Consider the following 24,546-nt stretch of genomic DNA (forward strand, 5'->3'; position numbering starts at 1 on the left):
TTACACAACATCTTGTCCCAGTGCAAAACCATAGGAAGTGAACATATATTATATTCAGTGGCGAATCCAGGGGAAAGCACGTGCTCCACCCCCTCTTCATTCCTTTCAAAAAATGCATACAAGATCAAGATACTCTAATAGAGCAGTCAATTACTCTAATAAAGCAGTCACAGTGTTCATGAGGCAGTGTAGCTTACCTATGAAGCTATGAATAACGATCTGAATAAAAATTATAATATTATTATATTGTATACATTTACATTTGGTAAAGGACAGCTATTATTGCTGTGACCTCTTTTTATTTGTTCTTCAACTTTTCAGGAAAGTGCACCCCCTTTCCAAACTCTGGATCTGTCCCTGTTATTCACCTCTTTAGTGTTGCTATATTTGGCAGGGGCTCAGGTGAACACGAACCAACTATACTATATGTGACACTTCGGTTGAAATGACAAGTCCTTTTAGTGTATCACAAAATTGTATTATCATGGCACTTACATCACTAGTATTACAATGATAAAAATGTCTGCGATGGTTTTCAAAGTATTTTTACATTACAATCTCAATCCATTGAACCCAAAATCCAGATAATACATAGATACATACCGTATAGCTGGTAATTTTCGAAAGGTTTTTATTTTCGGATATTTCGAAGAGGCCCTTCTCTTCGAAAATAAATTCCCACGTCCGGTTGTTTTTCAAAAATAAATTCCCACAAGTGAAAGCAACCGGCGTCCAAATTTCGGCGATTCGTTCGTGTATTCCTCGAGTTTTAGCTCAGTATTGCTGATGATAAGGCCACTACAATGAGATAACTTGTTTCTCATCAACCGCCCGCACCAAAGTTTTCTTTTGCCCATGCGCACTCATTAGTGCACGAGATTGCAGCATAACTTTTTTGAGTATTGTGGTAGTGGGCTTATCACGTAGAAAAGCACTATTTCCATGGAAAACTACAACCCCATTGAGATACAGACACCGTTTATTAGTGTTTTTTTACTTCTGTGTTGATTAGAGTGCTTTCTGGAGCATCAAAAACCATCAAGGCATCAACATTGTGACTACAGTGTACAGTAGACTATACACTAGCATTGGTACCGTGACCTGCATGCCCTATGTGCATATCTAAGAGTCATAGTAGCTTTAGTGTATAAGACAGCCCCTCCCCCCCTAATAAGACTGACCATCCTACACATGCTAACCCCGCTGCTGCATGTTTGCTGATGTTTGCTACTGCTCAGTGCTGCTGCTGCTGTTGTTGCTGTACTGTGGTATGGTACATGACCCCAAAACTGGTGGAGCTCTCGTAAAGGAAATGAAAGCTTTGTTACTGAAGTTGAAGCTTATGTGAACTTGGAGTTTTACCCTCAGTGTGCACCATTGCTTGGTGTGTACCTGCCAATTACCTAAAATAAAGGATTATTATATTGGTTTTGTACACATCTGCAATTTATAGCTATGGTTTGTGCAGTAATGAAATAATGAGATAACCCGCCCGCCCGCATATGTTACTCTATGAGAAGTTGATGAGAAACAAGTTATCTCATTGTAGTGGCCTAATGGGTAAACTGTATCATTACTGTACCAATAACCAGAAAACAGGTGATCCAGAATGGGAATTGATGCCGTCTGCTCTAGAATCTACAGTGATTAGGATACTATGAGCTAGCTATGATCGAGCGTGATCGTGCCAGTGAGTTCACTCCACCCGAGACTCCCTCAGTCTTCTCTCCAGTGCACAGGAATGGGGATTATTCCATTAGTAAGTCAGTTTTTCGGCAAACATTCACGCATCTTCATAATTTGTGACACGAATTTCTGTTTATTTGAAATCCATCCGGACTTCGAAATATGCACTCTTCGAAATTAAAATCTTTCGAAATTCAGATTTTGCTTCTTGTACGAAAATTTCTGTTTCGAAAATAACCCGCTATACGGTAGATGTCAAGTACCCTTCATGACAAATATATCTACTCTATTGCAGTTTGCAGCTTCCACTGACTGCTCTATTAGAGAGTATTAATCTATTTTCAAGGAATTAAGCTCCATAGTTTGAAATATACACCCAATATGCTAGCATTATGCTGGCATACTATTCTAGATAGGTTTATTGCCATCCACCATCAATATATAACTACTCGTACAACTGACATAATTATTAATTTTCATACTTTGTAAGCACTGGACTCTTTCAGTGGTCAGCTGATTATTCCCCAAATTTCGTGTATATCCATGACATCAAGTCACATGGCCCAGTGCATATCAAAAATACAACAGCTGTATATTTGTTACAGTCAAAATATTCTAGCTCTGTCCCACATATTACTGTTGACAACTACTGATGTCTTAATCCAAAATTCTACTCGTTTAACCACCTGGTATCACGTGACGCAAACTGCCAAGATACACAAATATCCTAAAATTTACGGATTTCATTGAGCGTTGTTGAACTTTCAGGCATGACATTCAATACCTTGTGCTTGAGAGTGTGTAACTGATTACACCTCAAATCGTGAAAATCACGCCTGAGGCGTGACAGAGAGAATTTAGTATCTGTTGTGGATGCTTTGAAGGGTCCCAAACTACAGCTGGGTTCAACTTTAACTGTGGTAGTAACCTGACAACATCTTGATGCCTGGTAACTTGTTCAGCAATAATTGTAGAGGTGCGAAAGAGGACTCGATCCCCGCGAAATCAGCTAGATACACTGACAGCTGCTGTACTGCTGATCATCACGTGTGTCCCGTTACTCCCTGTGGCCGAGTGGTGGTTGAAGAAGTGGATACAAGTCGATGATGAAGGTATGGACTAGTAAAGTATTAAACATTACTGGTATCTAATTCAGTCAGGTCATAGTATGGTTATGGCGCCTCCTAATTTAGTAGAATGTTACCCGCCAACACAACATGTTATTATACATATCAATGTCTACTCTACAGGTAGTCACCAGTAGTTGTGACTTAGTCTCGCATGGCCAGACCCTTTCCGTGCAGCCACTTATCGATTGGAGATTATAAGCGGTGCTACAAGGGTCTGGAATAGTTCGTGGTTTTAAAAAAAAATACTGCTCTCACCGGTGGTTGGTGAGTGTTAATTGGCTCACGCGATCTTTTAATCACCAAAATAGTGTAATTACTGAAGAACACAAGGAAGAACGAGCTGAAGAAGACCACTGGGGAAGACGACTACCGGCCCGTGTGGATTTTGCCTTCTACCTACCATTGAATCTTCAACAAGTACGGTTGAATATAGTCAAACAAGCTCGGTTCATCTTAGCTTACAGGAAAAGTAGGCGAAAAATTTTGAATGGATTTGCTAATCAGAACAGACTAAAGATTCGAGGGAAGATCTGTTGCATTTTTTGTCCCTTTGTATCTTAGGTGTTACTCAGTCAACCAATCATCACCAATAACATGTTGAAAATTTTTACTTCACAAACTATTCCAGACCATTGTAGGATGCCACTTATTATCTTCAATCAATAAGCGACTGTGTGGAAAGGGTCTGGCCACGAGAGACTAATAATGACTATAAGTAGTAACTGTATGATGTATGTAGGTAATTATGTAACTATTGAAGTGTTACCTCATCTTCCTCCATGTGGGCTATGGTAGTATAGTTAGGCTCCATTACAAGCTCGGGAAAGGATTGTAATGGACACTTTTGTGGCTTCCCCATGGGAAATGTATGGTGAAAACCTTGTAAATTATTGTCAGACATTTGAACAAAAGGTTTTGAAGTAGTTTTGGTGGGTCAAGCAGTACTACAAATTAGCCAAATTTCAAGATCATGTGTAATTGCATCACCAAACATTTTTAAGGATCCAGCTCAACACATACACACTACAGGAGGGGATTTATTGTAAGTCTAATTCTCTTACTGTGGGAGAAGTTGTACACATCTTTTATGGACCAAAATATTTTTATCTAATCACTTTGTTGTGTTACTTGTTTACCCTCATGGGGTAGACCTTTGATAGGTACATTATTAGGTTAGTGGTTTAACCCAAAGATGTGTTGAGTACAGGAGACAGTCTAATAGTGTTCTTTACTGTATAACAACAAATATTGGTGAAACTAATATTTGGTGATTTGCTATAAAATTGTAGTTGGCAAAAATTTAATGTGGTGAAATATTCTCACAGAATAGTTGGCGGTGTACATGAGTGGTGTAAGGATGAAGTGTGCATGTTGTAGTGTACAATCCTTTTGTACTAAAATGTTACGGTTACTGTATATGTGTCTGGTCACTTTCATGATTGAACCAGATTAGGATCTGACGTGCTTTAAAGAATATCTGGGTACTGCTGTAGCCCACTCATCAGGATCATTTGCTGTCTGTAGACACACGTAGAGTCTCACCTGTTTATCGATGGCTGCACATGAATTCATGTCTGTTGTTATCTGCAAGCTGACGTGGAGCCACACCCATTGGCATACATGGAACCACGCTAATTTACCAATAAGGTGTATTTAAGTATTATCCTTGGTTTGTTGAAACCTGTTTAACAACTGCTATCAACAGCTTGGACACAAGGTATGATAATAACATTGACAAAATTTAAATTTAGTGGTTTAATGATGAATTGCCAATATGCCAAATTTAGTTCACCACCATATTTAATTGATACATGACATCACCTGTAAACAACATGAAATATTCAAGCAAAAAGTGAAATAACAAATACAGTGTGACTATTGTTATGTTCTTTATGTCCATGGAAAAGTATGAAAAGTTCTGTATGTAATATTTCTAATAATAATTATTTATTTTATATGGCTGAGTATCTCATAATAATACTTTATAGAACTTTGCGTGGGCGAGATCAAAGGAAAAAAGTGTACTTTAAATTTCATAAAGTACACTCTCAGCCGGCCAACTGCTTTATTGCACCGCAAAGAGTGCTTTATTCGTTCAATAAAGCACTCTTTGCGGTGCAATAAAGCACTCTTTGTGGGAAATAAAGCACAGTTGCCCACGTGCCTTAGTGTAGGCTAATAGCCTACGGGGCTCGCGTCAGTACGACTAATCACCCAAGCCGGTGAAGGCTGATAGCCTCGCCGCGATGAGTGATCAATCACCCCAGGCAATACGAGTTCCACCACTGGATTGCTTTTATAGACATACCTAAATGCTTCGATGATGGGTGGGAGAAGGTAACGTTGCTGTTACGTTTCTTAATGTAAACGGACAAGTCCTGGAGATATCACGGAAATACTTCACCATGTGACTCACAATGGAATCGATTGTGGGTTGCGAGCAAAACCTGCCAAAAGACGCGATGAACGTCTACTATGCCAAACTATGGTGAAATACGCGTGAGTTACTTTGTTAAACTAGTTTGTGTGCGTTCAGGCTGCTAATAGTTTGTGCAACGCTTGTTAATTACGAGTCCTAGTGTATGGTGAAGCTACACGACTAGAAAGTTCCATAAATCATTTAAAGCATAGCCTTGCTCGTGCTATATGAAAAATAAAGTACGAGGCGCGCGGCCGAGATGCTAATAAAGCACGAGGCGAAGCCGAGTGCTTTATTAGCATCGAGGCCAAGCGCCGAGTACTTTATTAGCATCGAGGCCAAGCGCCAAGTACTTTATTTTTCATGTAGCACTCGCGGCTATGCTTTAGCATATACATACAGTGACTTGACCACTTCTTTAGTGTCTTAATTTGTTTTAGTTGAAAGACAACAGCTATAATGTTCTGTTAACCCTTAAACCCTCATAATCCAGAAAACTGGATTTGATAAAACGAATTGAAAACGCACAATACTTTTGCCAATCTACATAGGCGGTTACAAACAAACATATCTCATGAAGCGTAAACTTATCTGATCGCTTCGAAAAACAGATTTTATTAATTGGCAAAGAGTAAGCTATCTGTCTATATATAAACTTTCAACATACAAACAAGGAACTCACCCACTATGATGTGCTGAATCATTTTCAGTATGGAACCATTTAAACCAAAATTTAATGGTGAGTAAGATGGTGTATGTCATTTTTAGATAGCTTTAACAATTTTTGTGTTATAGAGTTTAGTTTTACAAGGCATGCATGCGATCCAGTTTACTGGATTATGCGTTTTCAGTGCTTGCGTTTTATGAAACAGCTGCGGGTTTAAGGGTTAAATGTACTAAATCTTTAAACAAGCTGTATAGGATCAGGTGACCTATAGACCTTCATTGCTTGTGCTGTACAACCTTACTGTCAAGCCATACAGGTGATTATTTTATATCCTGTATGTAAAATGTGACTTGTTGAACAAAAACAGCTGTTTGTATGAAATTTTATAAATTATAGAGTTGAGTGATGTTATTGTTTTAGCAATATATCGTGATATTTCTGAAAGTAACTATTTTGTTATTAACTATCGTGATACCATGCCTGTACATTACTGTCATTGAAATATCATTTGTTATGTGGTACTTGGCTAAGAATTCTTGTAAGTGATAACCTGGTTACACCTTCAGAGAGGTGTGAACACCATAACATAACGTAATACACTATGTAGTACCAGCTATTATTGACTGTTTGTAAGTATCGTGAATAGTGGCTTTAGTCTTCATTGTGATACCACAATGACAGTATTGCTCATCCTACTATAAAATGTGTTGGAATAAACTATTTGAAAATACATGTGCTATGTGCATATATGTGTGTACATTTTGATCACTTCAGTATGTACTGAAACAAAGCTCAAATCATAAATCATCAGATATTTGTCAGTTTATGAGGAGTAAGAAATCTTTATTTCGTGTTCATACAGCATATAAGTTATCGCCACCTTTTACGATATGGTAGATAGTTTACCGCCATCACTTCATTGTTGGAATGGCCTTCTTTTTGTTTGTATGGAGACGTACAGGAAAAACAGGTTCAACAAGCTCTTAACACAGAAATGGTAGTGGCCCAAAACACTAACTTCGAGAGGTTCAAATGTTCAAGTGATCCAATTCTGCCAACAATTGCTGATATTTTGAATAACAAGGTCTGGATGATAAGGAGTCATCCTCACAACTGGTGGAATTGGTAACTCACTGGCTTGTAGGTTTGGAAGGTCAGCAAAAACTCCAATAAACATTAGATTATCAAAAATGTTGGGATACTAAACATGGCATTACCCGGTAAGCGTAAGTCACAGCTAAGGAAGTGATAGACAATCATGAAGAATTAACAATAATTCAGATATTATCTTTCTCTTGTAATGCTGGAAATACCATTATCAAGCTACATCTGCTGACACTCTTCCTAACAAGCTACTAAGGTCACGGGTGCACTAATTTATTAGAATATTTATGAAGCACCTATACTCTCTGTGATAGCAGCTATTGTTGTCATGTAGATTATTTCCTTTGTTGCTCATTAGTATTTAGGCTTCAGTGGTGAGCCATAAATCTTGGTTGTACAGCCATGTAGTCTAGCTCCACCTACCTATGTGGCTTTGCAACCAAGAATACTTTGTGGCTTTCCACTGAAGCCTAAATACTAGTGCTAAGTACTGGGTCAACATATGCTACAACAATAGTTTCTATCACACACCAGTACAGGTTCTTCATAAGTATTGTAATAAAAATTAGTACACCTGTGACCTTAGTGACTTGTAAGGAAGAAGAGTATCTGCAGCTGTAGCTCGATAATGCATGGTGTTTCCAGCATTACAATTATTGTTTTAAAGCTGTTTCCAGCTCAATGTGTGTGTGTGTCCAGTCTACAAGTCTGCAAAATACATTATGTCAAGTAACTTAGCTGTAAACAACAAACACTAATTTGTAGGGTACAAGATGAACAAAATGTTCCACCTGTAGTGGTCATGATCTTTCCACAACACATTGTACATTACTGTAATATGTGACCTAGTCTGGGAAAACTGGTCTTATTGCTTAGAGAAATGTCGGCTTAAAAGTATTTAATGTGTTGTAGCTCATTAGTTGACTCCTTTTTTATAGGAGTACCCATATTAGAAAGATATACTGATCCAATACCAATCTGATATGTGATTAATCATTTTGAAACCAATCTGATATACTGATATAACTAAGTGTAGCTATTTATATTTGAGGAACCACATGTGACATGTTCAACTTTATTTTAACTACTGAAGACAGTCTTAAGATAATTGGCTATGCTTGGTTACCCATGGGGGTGTGGCCTCTATTGACAGCTCAGACTATAAGGCACCCACAAATATTTTAATACATGCTCCTGCAGTTAATTAGTCTGGCACCGCCCGCCCCTTCACATAAAGTAAGGGTCTGGAGAAATACAAATACCTAATCATTTCAAAAGGAATTCAGTTAGACAGCGCACGCAATGCTTGTTACGTCAGATGATTGCACTTCAATTCGAACAAAAACATTGTGTTGCCAAGGCGATTTCTGTGTGAACGTCATTGGCATGCACTAATTGGCTAGCGCCGAATCTGGGCGCTAGAAATGATTTAGTATCTGTATTTCACCAGACCTTACTTTATGCGAAAGGGCGGGCGGCACCAGACTAGCAGTTAATCTGGATTACTACACATTTTAATGGCTTGTAGAGATGGCTGGTTGTTTTATGCTGTGCTCTTGGTTCATCTTATTCCTGTTTCCCCAGGGTCACCACTATGAGTGTTTGTTGTATGATTGGTAAGCTTTGTGACTGTTATATGTGCACTTAGATGGCTTTATGTAGTGTACTGCTTTTAGACAAGGAAGCTAAGTACTGTTTCCCACCCTCATTAGCTAAGTCATAGGGTTTATAATGTGGCTTGATCATTGGATAACATGCTCAAGTTGTATATCAGTGTATCATTTCAGTTTTTAGCAGCAATATCAGCTCTCACCGATATAGTTGAAATTTCTATATTGGCCACCGATATAATATGTATCAGTATATCGGTACACCTCTATCATTTTTATATCATACACTCTTGTTTGTACAGTGGATACTCTGGAAGGTAGGGAATTCGTATAAACTGTGTGAAAATTTGGTACACATAGCTTCGTATATACTCTTGTTACAAGTAGCCTACAGCTAAGTCTCCCACACATTTTAGATGATTTTTAGCTTGAGGTTGACAGTATCAGGTGTGCTCCAATAGGAATAGTGTATGGGGGTGAAAGGGAAGGCAAGAGGCTGTTTACAAAATCAAAGAAAATGTTCAAGGATAAATTATCAGCCAATCAGGTATCAATTTATTACAGGGCTTGGAAAGCAACATAATATTGGTCAGGAAAGATTCATTTGGGTGGACAAAATATGTCCCCAACCTAGTCAGTTGCGCAGGATTGGTTAGGCTCTTGCCTGGGCTGCCTGGGTGGCTCTGCCAGCTTTATAGCACAGATCTTTATTCAACACCATGGAGTTGTACGGTAGTGCTGGGCGGTATTGAAGAATAGTAAACGGTATACCTTCCATAAAAAGTATCACAGTATTACTAAATATCATGGTATTACTAAATATCACGGTATTACTAAATATCACGGTATTACTAAATATCACTGTATTACTAAATATCACAGTATTACTAAATATCACGGTATTACTAATTATCACGGTATTACTAAATATCACGGTATTACTAAATATCACGGTATTACTAAATATCACGGTATTGCTAAATATCATGGTATTGCTAAATATCACGGTATTACTAAATATCACGGTATTGCTAAATATCACGGTATTGCTAAATATCACGGTATTGCTAAATATCACGGTATTGCTAAATATCACGGTATTGCTAAATATCACGGTATTACTAAATATCACGGTATTGCTAAATATCACGGTATTGCTAAATATCACGGTATTGCTAAATATCACGGTATTGCTAAATATCACGGTATTACTAAATATCACGGTATTAATGTAAAAGCCATAGGTACACCCCTCCTGTATTAAAGTGACTGCCATTTACCTCAACAAAAGCACCAAATTATACCCATGGTAGCTAGGTCAGCAAACCTCAGGTACAAATTACCACAAACAGACTAGTTTACTTAGCTAACTACATCAGCACCTGCCTACAAACATTGTCACATGTCTGGTTGCCTTCTAAATATGGGATGAAACAAGCCCACAGGGAGGCCATTATGCCCAGATGGTATGGCGGTATTTAAAAAAATAGGCAGTATCAAAACTGGTATGACTTAAATATCACAGATTACTAACAATACCGATATATCACCCAGCTCTACTGTACGGCCACACACAGTTATCCCTAAGATGTCCATTAAGACTCCAGACCACTTGTATGGTAAAATTTGAGATACTCTAATAGAACAGTCAACACAATAACTCCCAATAGAGTAGTCAGCTATATTTCAGTTACCAATCTTACAATTCACATTGATATAATTCCAGTCAGAGCTGCTTTCAAATTCAATCTCAGAGGGTAAATTTTCAAAAAGTTCTTGTGGGTATATGTTCACAGTTCCCTAGTTTGGCATGTTACGTGAAGCCTGACCACTTATTAGGCCTTGCTACAGCTTTGATGTTAACACATTATTTGATCTACTTGTAAGGGTGTGGGATCGAAGATAGATTGTATGATTATACAAAATACCTTACGTTCGATAAACGTTCATAATACGATACCTGTTTCACTACCCATACAAAAGTCCCAATACCAGCAGTGAAATTAATCACAAATTTCACTTCTATTTCATTGCTATCAGTAAAAAGTGGGCTAGTCTGGTACTACATTTAAACACTTCCTGTAAGAATGCTGAGCTATACACTGTGTATAATAGAGCAGTCAGTCAAGATCAAGATACTCTAATAGAGCAGTCATAGTATTCAGTAGCAAGCTATGTATGTAGTTCTTATACGGAGATACAGTTGGTGGAAAGTAGCTATTGTCAGCAAGTAGTGACCTTTTTGTCTTTGATTTACAGCGTCCATGGCTACACCCCCAGCCCCTCCCCCCCTAAGTAAAGGTGTCTCCTCCACTCCTGGTTACATCACATAGACTAGCTCCTACTAAACTGTTTCAACTGGTTTTGTTGACTACCATATCCCCTTAAAGTATGTGAATACAATGGACACAGAATGTTGAGCTATAATACAGTAACCATCCTTTATTCATTGAATGAAGGATTAGCTCAAAATTAGTTCGGTCATATTGACACACAGACACAGACACATGATTTTGCTATAAGTCAGATGTGTGAGTTCAGTAGTGGTTTAATAATTACTGTTGTAGATTTGTTGTTCTTTGTAGCTACATAACTTATAGTTTGTCTCTTCACTAAAAACTCAAATGGTCAATATAGTATAGTTAAACAATATTACATTATGCTCCAACAATATCTTGATAGATATGTAATACAATGATACATATAATTGTTGCAATATCACAAAGCAGTAAATATGTGTTGAAGACAGAATATCTTCTCTGAGCTAACTCTGGTAATTGAGCATTAGTCGGATGGCTACAAGTTCAAGCCTGCCCAGGTCCAGTCATCGATTTTTTCTCCTTTCTCCACCTTTTCAAACATAACAAGTTTAAATGGTTGTAGGACCAGATGTCCTACAGACCTTCAACACTTGTGCTGTAAGGCCTTATTGTATAAATGAATGAATATTAACTCAGTAATTTGGTTGTAAACTGACATCTGTATTTTAATATCTTAAAAGTTTATACCAAACACTAACATGTATACAATGTTCTAGTTGGTACTAGTGTTGCACTGATAATCAGTTGAATTATCGGTAACAGCAGATATGAGCTAATTTTACAAGTATCGGTATCAGTTACAAACTGAACCCCACAATCAAATATTAATGAAGGCCATGAACAGGTGAAATAAAGAAAACTACTGAATACAACAGTATGTGGTATTTATTTGCTGTAACTGTTTTATATATAACTGTTTAGGCTTGCAAAAGTATGGCTTAGGCCTGAGCCTATTATGCTCAGTTGTGCCACAAATGTTTTCTCATAAAATTGTATCTTTACTGCTCTATTAGAGTATTTAATACATCTGTAAATGTTCTATTGGAATAATTCAACATGTGGTGACTGCTCTATTAGAGTATTTAATACATCTGTGAATGTTCTATTGGGATATGTCAACATGTGGTGACTGTTCTATTAGAGTATTTCATACATCTGTGAATGTTCTATTGTACATGGGGTGACTGCTCTATTAGAGTATTTAATGCATCTGTGAATGTTCTATTCGGATAATTCAACATGGGGTGACTGCTCTATTAGAGTATTTAATGCATCTATGAATGTTCTATTGGAATAATTCAACATGCGGTGACTGCTCTATTAGAGTATTTGATGCATCTGTGAATGTTCTATTGTACATGGGGTGACTGCTCTATTAGAGTATTTAATACATCTGTGAATGTTCTATTCGGATAATTCAACATGTGGTGACTGTTCTATTAGAGTATTTGATGCATCTATGAATGTTCTATTGGAATAATTCAACATGCGGTGACTGCTCTATTAGAGTATTTAATGCATCTGTGAATGTTCTATTGTACATGGGGTGACTGCTCTATTAGAGTATTTAATGCATCTGTGAATGTTCTATTCGGATAATTCAACATGTGGTGATTGCTCTATTAGAGTACATCTGTGAATGTTCTATTTGGATAATTCAACATGCGGTGACTGCTCTATTAGAGTATTTAATGCATCTGTGAATGTTCTATTCGGATATGTCAACATGTGGTGATTGCTCTATTAGAGTATTTAATACATCTGTGAATGTTCTATTGGGATAATTCAACATGCGTTGACTGTTCTATTAGAGTATATTGATCTTTATCCTCTCTTTCCTTCACAAGGAGCTGCAAATCTGACATTTTAACTGAGTTTTGCAATATTCCATTCTGAATCAAGAAAAATATGTAGAGCGTCAGCTTCTCTGACACCCAATGCACAAAACTTGTGCCTATTATGCTCAATGCTTTTGGCTACTGTTATGCCCCAAATTATACTGCATGGACTGCAAGGCTATAGCAGGATGTGTATATTTATCAGCCCCCACACAATTAGTCAACAAAGGGTCTGGAATTCCACTCTTGATAAGCTGGCTTAGCTGATGCTTAGCTTCCTCTTCCATGAAAGGGGTTAGTGGCAAAATGTTAACAAACATCGTAGAAATCGGTCGCCAATAAAAGGATTAAATTAATTAAGCAAGTATGGCTACATTGAAATGTGATGACACATTTAGAGGTTCCACTTTTTGTGGGATATTTCATGATCCTTCATAGAATATTCTAACCAAACTTTACATTGTCGTGTGATGACATTTTTATTATAACTAGTAGAAGTGACTTTACCATAAGGAAACAGTATTGGTATTGTTTATTAACAAAATTTGTGTTTAATTGTATGTGTATACAATGGACCCTTAGTTATCTGAACCACTTTGTTCCCAGGTAGTGGTAAGTGTTCACATAAGTGATTTTTTTTGGACAACTGAAGCCCACGCACTTACATACAGTGCTCTATTGAAATACTCTAATAGAACAGTCTTTTCCAAAAGCAGGTAAATGAGGGTATGGATAAACAAAGGTCGATTAATCAAGGGTCTACTGTACAACCTTTCACTGACATACGTTTGTAAATATGAATGGTATTTCTTGTGTGTGCAGAAATGATGATATTGTTAGGCCTGCGCCTATTATGCTGGCATAATCTTCAGAATAATAGGTCACCAATTTCGTGAGAATAATTCCGGAATAATAGGATGGTTCTAAGCATAATTTTAGAATTATCGGATGTTCACAGGAATAATCGGTGGAAGTAAGGGGTGTGTCTATTCTTGATTAGCTAGAAGAGAGAGTTAAGTTACATTTAGTTGGCATTATCATACGAGCATGGGCTGAAAAACCTCTAAAAAATCGATATACTCTAATAGAACACTCAAATACTCTAATAGAGCAGTCAGATGGTTTCATCTTAACAACCTACAGCCAGCATCAGATTTTCTTATTCTTATTTTTTGGACAAGCTCATCCCTATCTGGAAGAGCAAGTACACCATAAATATTATGTGTTTAACAACAGATAATGTGTACCTGATAAAGTATAGTACCTGCCAGCGAGAACACCAGCAAAACTACTCCAGCTGTATCTAAAACTTGTGCATCATATACCAGTGTATCTATCTTCTTCAAGTCTTTGAACACATTGATATCATTATTGTATACCTAACTTAGCATGTAGCTAAATATAGCTACAGCTTTTATTACACTAATAATAAATTATTATTGAAAACACTAGGCTAGATACAATAATAATAAAGAAGAATAGGAGAAATTTTAGGAAATTCTGGAAAGAATAATAGACAACATTTTGAACATAATAGGCTCAGGCCGAGATATTGTTGATCATTACTCACTGTTGATCATATTGTTGATCATTGATACTGTTGATGTGACAATTATGACTACCACACATCATCATTACTATAAGTTTGATTACACTGTAATGGCTTCATTTTGATCATAAGTAAATCACACAATTGTAAACAACAAACTATCGTAAATCAGGAAAAATTTGCTATCAATAAAAATTTTGTTGCTGGCTGTATTGACAAAAATTAAAACAATGAATTATTTTAACTATACGATTAATACGAATAATCTGTGCATACAATTATTAACATCAAATATCGGTCAAAAACTTTTCACAGTGACAAAAATGTGTTGCATCAAAATTTTAATAGACAAAAAGTTTCTGTTCAAAATTTTCCTTATTTACAGTAAGTAGAACTGAACTATGTATCAAACCCCATCACGCTCCTTAAAACTGACATTATTCAGTTCATGTCACAGTCAACACATGCCCCACTACTGTCTGTACACTAGTGATCTATCATTGTGTAATGATAGTTTGACATTACTAATATTTCATAATAATCAATTAATTAACAACAATTATCAAAATAATTAACACTACAACAATAATAATAATATCTAAAAGATGAGTATTGTAATAATAACAGTAAATAATTATTTTAAAATTAACAATACAATAATAATCAGATAATTAACACAACACAATAAAATATTTAATCACACTCCACTAATTCTCCAATCATCACACTGGTGAGGCTGGTAGCATCATGAGTCTCTATTGTCCTATCATCAGTAACCCCACCAGCCATGATGATGGAGTGAGGTAGTGATAATATAGTGGTCCTGCAACATTTGATTGGTAGATGTGATACTGTCCTCCAACTGTTAGTACTGTCATCATAAGCCATGATGTCATCAGTGGTGTTATGTTGTTTATCCTCTCCCCCTACAATAACAGGAGGTGTGGTGTGGGGGACAATGGTAGTGTTCCAATATGGTGTAGGAGCTAGTTTAGTCCATTTGTTATCATCAACAGAGCTACTGGTGGTGGAGTGGTCTATTATATTATCTATTGTAGTAATGTATACTCCATTGATACGATTACCATCTGCAGTACTAAACCCAGCTATGATGAGAGAGTTGTTACATGTTGTAGCACTAATGTTCCACATTGGTTGGGGTAGACATGTTTTACTGATAGTCCATTGGTCACCATCAAACACTTCAATGGTATCCACCACTACCTCATCCTCACCACTCTTACCACCAGCAACTATAGTATACTGGTGGTGTGGTAGTACTGCTGGCCTGTACCTAGTACTGTTCATGTCACCATATAGTGAGGTCCACTGGTGGTCTTGTAGTGTGAGTACTTTATTAGTTGGGTGACTAGTAGTGTAGTCCAGCCCTCCTATTATTGATAACTTGTTGTTAATGTTAACTACAATACCATAATATTGTGGTAGACGAGTTGGTAGTCTAGTCCACTTGTTCTCTTTCAGTTCATACATGAAGATGTAGAACATGTCATTACCATGTGGACACTTCCCTCCACCAATATAGAGGACATCATCAATAATTGTGACATATGCTCCAAACATAGGTACTGGTAAGTCACTACATTTGGTCCATTTGATCTTGTATTTGTCACTTGATAGGGAAAGTCCCAACTCTAGAGAATCCTGTAGAAATGGATTATTACCATATAATTGTTGTTATGATGTGAGTCACTATTAGTTGTCATGGTAACGACATGTCAATTTGTATAGTAATGTAATACTGTGAGAGTATTTTGCTAAATTAAATTCTTGTACTGAGTTAAACCACTAACCTAATAATGTACCTATCAAAGGTCTACCCCATGAGGGTAAACAAGTAACACATCAAAGTGATTAGATAAAAATATTTTGGTCCATAAAAGATGTGTACAACTTCTCCCACAGTAAGAGAATTACACTTACAGCTGGATCCTCAAAAACATTTAATAACTCATGGATGATGTAATTGCACATGATCTTGAAATTTGGCTCATTTGTAGTACTGCTTGACCCACTAAAAATGTTTCAAAATCTTTTTATTCAAATGTCTGACATAATATTTATAAAGTTTCACTATACATTTTCTGTGGGGAAGCCATATAAGTACAGTGCCCATTACAGTTCTTTCCCAAACTTGTAATGGAAGAAATAACAACATAACAACATAACAACAACAAAAAGTTAACTTCTTTCTTGTAACAACATGTATTAATTAGTGTATGTAATACTGCGATAATAATACAGGTTTTTGCAATTGAATTCGGCGACTTTGCAATTGAATTCGTCCCGTTTGCAATTGAGTTCGTCGCTGTTGCAATTGAATTCGTCCCGTTTGCAATTGAATTCGTCGGTTTTGCAATTGAATTCGTCCCGTTTGCAATTGAATTCGTCGCTTTTGCAATTGAATTCGTTAAATTCGTCCGTAACAAGAATGGCAGCTGGAGCAAACACGAAAACATGATGTAGCAGCTGCTACAAGAACTTGTTCAAGTACAACAGTAGTAAACAAGTCTTTATAAGGCAATAATTCTTCCTCTACAGCCTATCCAGCAACATTCCAAACTCTACTACTCCATTCGTGATGGGTGTGGTCACTCGCGAGCAAGTTAATTAACTTGTCAGACAACTATCAACTTCGCGTACTACCAGCTTCAATTACCTTCTAGTGTCTCAAGTGTAACTCTCCAAGGCATAAATAGTTCATCTCTTAATGAACGGGTTGGTTTCTTGGAGCCGTTTTGTTTATGACGAATTGTAATGCAAACGCGACGAATTCTATTGCAAAACCGACTAATTCAACTGCAAAACCGACGAATTCAATTGCAAAACCGACGAATTCAATTGCAAACGGGACGAATTCAATTGCAATACCGACGAATTCAATTGCAAACGCGACGAATTCAATCGCAAAGGCGACGAATTCAATTGCAAAAACCTGTAATATTAGTAATGTTAATCATGGACCACAATAGTGGGTACATAATAGGGATCACCCATGTTGTTTGCAAAAACTCTAATAGAACACACGCCTAAAAACCACCTTAGAAAGCATCCTCCAACTCAAAACAACTCTCTGGTAGTTATTTACAATGAGTAGTGGTCCACTAGTAAGTATCAGGTGAAAAGGAAACAGTATGTGTATTTGGGACAAAACTGAAATTTGCCATTTTGTTCATATTATTGTTATTATTACTAAGACCGCGTCACATACAACCAAGTACATACACCAACGTTGCAGCCTACCCATTGGGCGAGTATAAACAGTGCCATAGGAAACACTCAGAGCAGTGTGCGTGTACTGGTGGAAATGATACGTACACAGGCAAGAGAGTTTAACTGGCATCAGAAAACCACAATACTAAAACACAACCTACACAAAAACCAAGCTATATTGAAAGTAGCTATATATTGTAGGTGTGATGTGTCTCTCAAGATGACTCAACAGTGAAGTGAGGCTATGCAGAACAAGGGACATGGTGAAGGCATAATTAACAATTGATCACAATCAAGCCAATATGGCGAAACAGACTCTGTTGTAACTAGAGGCCACAGGTGATGTGCCAGTATATCAGCGGTGTGGCATTGGCAGTGATCACAGTCTATAATATTATGCATACAGCCATGCACAACATACAGGAGATAGTTACACATTGTTGTATATGCAGCACTGCATCGGCTTCTAGTTTAGCTATTATACATACTCACAGTAGAGTAGTAGTTAAGCCAGTGGAAAATAATTCCAGCCGCTAGCAAGCCAGATGAAGGATGAAGATGTATAATACAACTACCACCGGTACAAGTATTACATTACTCATTACCTTGCTGTTCCAGCTGGTTGTTTATGAGTGCATCAGCTGGTATCCCAACTGGTCATCAGCTGGTATCCCAACTGGTCATCAGCTGGTATCCCAACTGGTCATCAGCTGGTTGTTCACTTCATGACACCTGGATCATATCCTGCACACAAAATACAGTTACAAACATTTAAACATACTTGTAATGTTGTTGTTTACCAGTAAAGTGCCACAGATGTTTACTAATCTTCTCCTTCGAACAATCTGTAATTAAACAAAGATGTGGTGCCAGGCGTTATATAGAATTACACGTACGGTAAAGTCATCAGCACAAACAGGCGTACTTATTATACGGTTGTGCCTTCATTCACAGGGGAATCTATCCCCGCTTAGTTCATGTCTCTAGGCCTCGTAGTTTTCTCAAACATTATTTATTTATTTATTAATGATGTAATTTTAACCGCATTTCGTATTATTCTTAGTACTTGGTTGTATAATTATTCATAATATTATTTAGTTTCACTCATGTACAGGAAAAGTTATCCATTTTTTGTCCTAAAAACTATATAGTCATGTTTACTGAGTCCTTCCTCGTGTCCATGACCTATTAATAAGCCCATATTCCACAGATCACCAACCACCCTACACCTCGAAAATTTTCTAAATTCTCTTCGCCATTACACTATTGGCAGCAGCTCCGTATACTAAAGAAGCCATATAACAATAAAATTACAGGATTCTGTTGTGTGAGCTCCTTTGGGTTTTGTTGCAGCGTTAATCAAGTACTCAACAGCACTTCTTAGACTTAAAAGATCGCACATAGCATCTCTGCGTGGTGAGTATAGTTAACTTATTTCTGTGAGCGTGTGATGGCAATTTGCTACGAGCGACCATACAAGTGCTCTCTCAGAGACATAACAAAGTGATAGAGCTGATACCAGAGATTATTCATTGTTATGAATTTAGTTTCTATAAACCATATTTCCTTTCCACATAAAGCCTGAAGTCAGTATTAGTGTTAATTAAAATTAGAACTATTTGTAAATTGCTCTACGTATCTACAACAATTATCATTATCAATAAAACAATCCATTACTGGATTAATAAAAAGTACACAAACTAGATGAATAAAAAATAGGAAATTTTAAAATGGGAATAGGGATCGCTGAAAAAAGCCACAAAAACAAGAAGGGATCACTGGGGTGGTAATGTAAACCACAAGTCCCTATTTTGACTCATTTTAAAATGACTTGGGTAGAGCATGTAACTAAATATTTATGACAGAGAGTCAAAATAGGGAATTGTGGTTTACATTACCATCCATGGATCCCTTCTTGTTTGGTGGCTTTTTTCAGCGATCCCTATTCTCATTTTAAATTTCCATTTTTTTATTCATGTAGTAGTATGATCATTGCAAACAGGAACGTACTAAGTTGTCATGGTAACAACATGTGATAATAATATTAGTCAGCCAGTGGTGTAACTAGAACCAGACTGACACCATGGCCTAGTCCAATCAGTGGTGTAGCTAACCGGAGGTTGATGGGAGTGACAAACCCCCACAGAACACTTAATGTCATGATTGTACAAAAAGGCTAATGACCCAATGATGGGCTAGCCAACATATGGTGTAGCTTATATCATATCCAAGTAGCTGTTTTATTACAAATTACTATCTGTGTGAGTATAATCTAACCACCGCAGATTGAGCCTTATCTCGCTCTCACGTGTCTCAACTGTATTCCAACATATTCATCCATGATCAAGTAGAGCTATACATCACTGGCAGTATATTATAATGTGTTATAGCTATTTACGTTAGACACTCCTGGTCACACTAATTTCATCCACTGAATTTAGTGAATTACCACTCCAGATTCCAGTTTAACTCCTTATCTCTATTTCCGAGTAATCCCCTCTACTTTAATATATAGCAGACCAAATCTCTCAAAAATTCATCACCTTGTAGTGTAGTTTATCACTGTTATCTCAAACCTCAATTGCAGTAGGTCAACCACCTTTGTTTAAATACACTATCACTAAGCTAGTATAAAAATAGAACAATAATTAGTGTGAGTAACTAATATTGTCGTTACTTGTTATCTCAAGCATGGATGATCCTTTTGTTAACTGTTGCATCACATGTTCGCTAAGTGGAGTGAGTGGAAGTGTTGAAGAGAATAGCACTGAAGAAGCTGGCCATTTAGCATGACTGTTACCATTTGTTAGGACATGTGCTCAACATTGTTTACATGGTCTAAACACCACAGCCTAATTTATGGACGTGAAATTTAATTTAAGGGGCATAGTAGTTCGTACCTCGATCAAATTGACCAATGGTCCGCTATTGCTCACTAAGAGATACTTTAAAATATAGACCTAAGACCAGTAAGTCTTCTTGGCTGTTTTGTTCGAATTTTTGATACATCACCCACAGTCCGTGACGGTTGGCCAAGCCTATCTTGGTGTTACAGTATACAAAATGTCTGTTTCCAATCTAATAATTTGCTAACATCCAGGTCTAGTCCCGGGTTTAGTTACGCCACTGATATTAGTGAAGTTGATAATATGATTGTTGTAAACATGAAGGTACTAAGTTGTCATGGTAACAACATGTGACAATAATGTTAGTGAGGTTAATAATATGATTGTTGTAAACAGGAAGGTACTAAGTTGTCATGGTAACAACATGTGATAATAATGTTAGTGAGGTTAAGGTTACGGGTTAGGCGCTTAATAATAGGTTATTATTTTTCGATGCGCAATAATGGATGGTGCAATATTAGCACGAAACTCGAGCAGGTGTTAGTGAGAAGGTTGTTAACTTCAAAGCGTTGTATAGCCACGTAATAATAGCGGAGGAATCATACAAAGTGAGTGTTAATAATTTACTGCAGAAGATAGTCAAGTGTAAAATTAAGTCCCGCAATATGGTTGAACCAGCGTTTAGCGCTACTGCTTAATGTGGTTATTATTCATCAAAAATTACAGCTGTCAGCCAATTAGTACTAATTTTTTAGGGCAGTATCAATGGGTGGTTATATTATCTATGTCCTGTCGTGGAGACTTTGTGGGAAAACTGACTAGAGGCTGGTTAGTTATTGTATCTTTCAAAGATAATGGCGATTAGTTCTGCTACGGAAATACCGCGAGTCCACTACAGTGTTGTAACAACTCAATTTGTTCGTGAGGACTTAGAAATCACTAAGTAATAGCTTATTAATGCTAAATATCACGATGTGGCTTCCCATGAAACCTGGTTTATGATGAATAGCAATCAACAGTTTCACTGTTTAGTGCCTGCATTCCTGTACAAGTGCTTCCCTTGTTGAGTGTATCTTACGGGTTATCAGATAAATAATTTTGCAGGCGCTTTGTTTATAGTTCTGTTTTAACCATTTTGCTTGGAAGAACTCACTAAAATTACGTGGAATATTAACATCAGGAGCTTATAAGCGCGAAGGAGCATAACACTCAGGATATAGCTGTATTCTATCTTTTGTTAATGAAACATGTCCTTATAAAGAGAGCAGTAATTTCCTGGGCTGTGTTTGGTTTGTTAACAGGTGCTAGCAGTTAATATGCAGCCATAGAGTGTCAGTAATACTGGTAGGATAATTAAAAGAATTATTTCAACACAGCTCTGTTTCTGGTCCTCAGTACAGCACAGCATATGAGAGCTTACAAAACATATGGCTACTTAGTTCATTGTTACTTGAAGAGTTGTTCAGTCTCTTTTAGTTTACAAATAGCACACAAGTACTTAGACTCATCATGGCTTCCTTTAAAAATTAACAGCTTAAAAGTGATGATGCAATAAACCACTGAGTAGCAGTGAATATAGGATGAATGCCCTACATGGACTGAGGTTTAAGTAATTAGTCAAATGTTGGAACCACTAGTATCATGCTCCTTCGCGCCTTCGGCGCTTATAAGCTCCTGTTAACATACAAGTAATATCATAAGCGGTGATACACTCAACAAGGGAAGCACTTGTACAGGAATGCAGGCACTAAACAGTGAAACTGTTGATTGCTATTCATCAAAAACCAGGTTTCATGGGAAGCCACATCGTGATATTTAGCATTAATAAGCTATTACTTAGTGATTTCTAGGTCCTCACGAACAAATTGAGTTGTTATCCAATTGTAACAGCACTGTAGTGGACTCGCGGTATTTCATAGCAGAACTAATCGCCATTATTTTTGAAAGATACGATAACTAACCAGCCTCTAGTCAGTTTTCCCACAAAGTCTCCACGACAGGACCTAGATAATATAACCACCCATTGATACTGCCCTAAAAAATTAGTAACATAATGGAAATGCCCAGTAGGGATATAACACTTCTTATTGTTTTACTGTGATTTAATATCGTGCACTATTCCAACTTGTTTCAGTACTTTTTATCGATGTGCTATGGTCCCTACTCTAGTTGAAAATTACAAATTTTTCTGTGTACTTGTTTGTTAACTTTTTTTGTAAATAATTATTATGACTGGTGAACCCATGCATACCGCATCTGAAATGGTGCCACGTACCCCAGCTACGTATATCAGTTATCATCTAAAAAATGAAGTATCCATTACGCTTCATTGTTGGCTATGTTCAACCCGTTACACAGCAGTACAGATCAAGAACTGTTTGAAAAGCGGCTCTGCTATCAAAATAGCCACTATGACAAGTACCGATGATTTCTGTTTAAGTAGGGAAGCCATCACGTGCTATTGCCAAATCGACACTTTTTGCTGTCAGCAAAGATGAACGGGACACAAAGGAGAACACTGGTAAGTCCATGAAGAATGCATTGTATGTACTGCGGTATGCCAAAAGGCACCTGTCAGGCCAAAGTAACATCGAACAGTGAAAAAATTAAGCCCGTAGCCTTAGCCATTATCAAGTTACGCTTGTCAGAAGGAATCAGGCAGTCTGTCACTAGAAAATTCTGTTAAATAATTTGTTTTAAATTCCGTAGCAACGTATTGAAAGCATTTTGGGTTGATCTGAAAACTTGTTTGGGCTTAGTTTTACCTAACCAATACTGCTTTATTGTCGTCAGGGGAAATTGAGGCTGCTCTATCAGACCAATTGCATTTGCTAGTAGGATACTCCAACAACATGAAAGGAAGTACAGTGCAACTGAATTAGAAGCCTTGGGAGTAGTATGGTTGGTGGAGCATTTTCATCATTATTTGTATGGTCATCGATGTATTGTGTATACTGACCACGAGCCATTGAGGTCCTTGTTGAATACACCTCACCCATCGGGGAGGTTGGCACGGTGGGGATTGGTACTACAGGAAGTGGATTTGATTTTTCACTATAGACCTGGAAGAATGAATGGTGCTGCTGATAGTTTGTCACGCTTTCCTGTTGTGCAATGACAAGGGAGTTTCAGCCTTATGTTGGATGATGTAATGATTTTCAGGAAGGGGAGGATGGTGTGATATGTCAGGTTGGGAGTGATTATACGAATGATTTGACTTGTGAGTCAGAATTTGATCGTTTGGCAAAGATTGATTATTGTGTAGACCCACCTGGAGGTTCACTGGTAGCTGCTGTAACACCCCAATTACAAATTAAGAGTGGGGAGAACTTGAAGGATAGGCAGAGAAAAGATGCAGAAATAAGAGTGATAGTTGATTTTCATGAGAATGATATTCTGCCAGGTGATGATAAGAAAGCTAGAGAGTTATTATTGAGTAGAGCACAATACCACCTGGTGGACAGTATTCTGTTTAATGTGGCTAGGGACAAGACATTGCGACTCGTACCACCTACAACTGATCACGAGCAACTGTTTAGAGAGGCACATAGTGGACCTTTTGGAGCACATTTGAGGGAAGCTAAAGTACATGGGGAATTGTCAAAGCATTACTGGCAGGGGCGTAGGGAGGGGGGGTTCCGGGGGTTCAGGAACCCCCCTGTAAAATTCAGACTCAGGCTTCTGGGTTTACAGCAGGACTCTAACGCATGAGCTAACGCACCATTTAGTACATGCCGTGCATCAAAATGAGTGAGTAATAGTGTATGGCATAGCACAACAATTGATAAAGCTTGCACTTGAAGGATTTACTGGGCCCTCTTGGAAACTTTTGAAAAGATCGATATACTCTAATAGAGCAGTCAGGTAAATACTCTAATAGAACAGTCACCTATACTCTAACTGTAATATCCATGTTAAAGGACTTCATTTGCGGAGTTTCTAAAACATTCTATTAAATGCAAAACTGAGCATGCAGGTGTACACGCCTAACAAATAGTATGATTTTTACAGTGGGACAATTATCTATATGTGTCTCTAAGGTTATAGTTATGTGTTATGCTGTCTGTTTCCATGCACTTGGTATTATAGTTTTACCTACTATAGTAGTACTACATGAGCTTCACCCCAGGGGCACTTATATGCAT

General features: G+C 37.4%; 1 protein-coding gene and 1 long non-coding RNA gene across 2 annotated transcripts in view; one reads left to right on the plus strand and one right to left on the minus strand.

Annotated features, from left to right (window-relative positions):
* The first annotated feature begins 2,411 nt into the window (after nucleotides 1-2,411).
* LOC136255532 (uncharacterized) lies at nucleotides 2,412-16,109 on the plus strand. The gene is made up of 3 exons (XR_010700944.1): nucleotides 2,412-2,798; nucleotides 15,807-15,907; nucleotides 15,963-16,109. It is a non-coding gene; the product is annotated as an uncharacterized lncRNA (long non-coding RNA).
* LOC136255528 (uncharacterized) overlaps nucleotides 14,874-24,546 on the minus strand; it is a 133,786-nt gene continuing 124,113 nt past the window's right edge. Inside the window, exon 13 of the mRNA XM_066048317.1 lies at nucleotides 14,874-15,986. Within this exon, the coding sequence (XP_065904389.1) occupies nucleotides 15,018-15,986 (969 nt within the window). The 3' untranslated portion in view covers nucleotides 14,874-15,017. The remainder of the gene's footprint in view (nucleotides 15,987-24,546) is intronic.

This window comes from Dysidea avara, chromosome 5 (assembly GCF_963678975.1).
Source record: "Dysidea avara chromosome 5, odDysAvar1.4, whole genome shotgun sequence".
NCBI lineage: Eukaryota > Metazoa > Porifera > Demospongiae > Dictyoceratida > Dysideidae > Dysidea > Dysidea avara.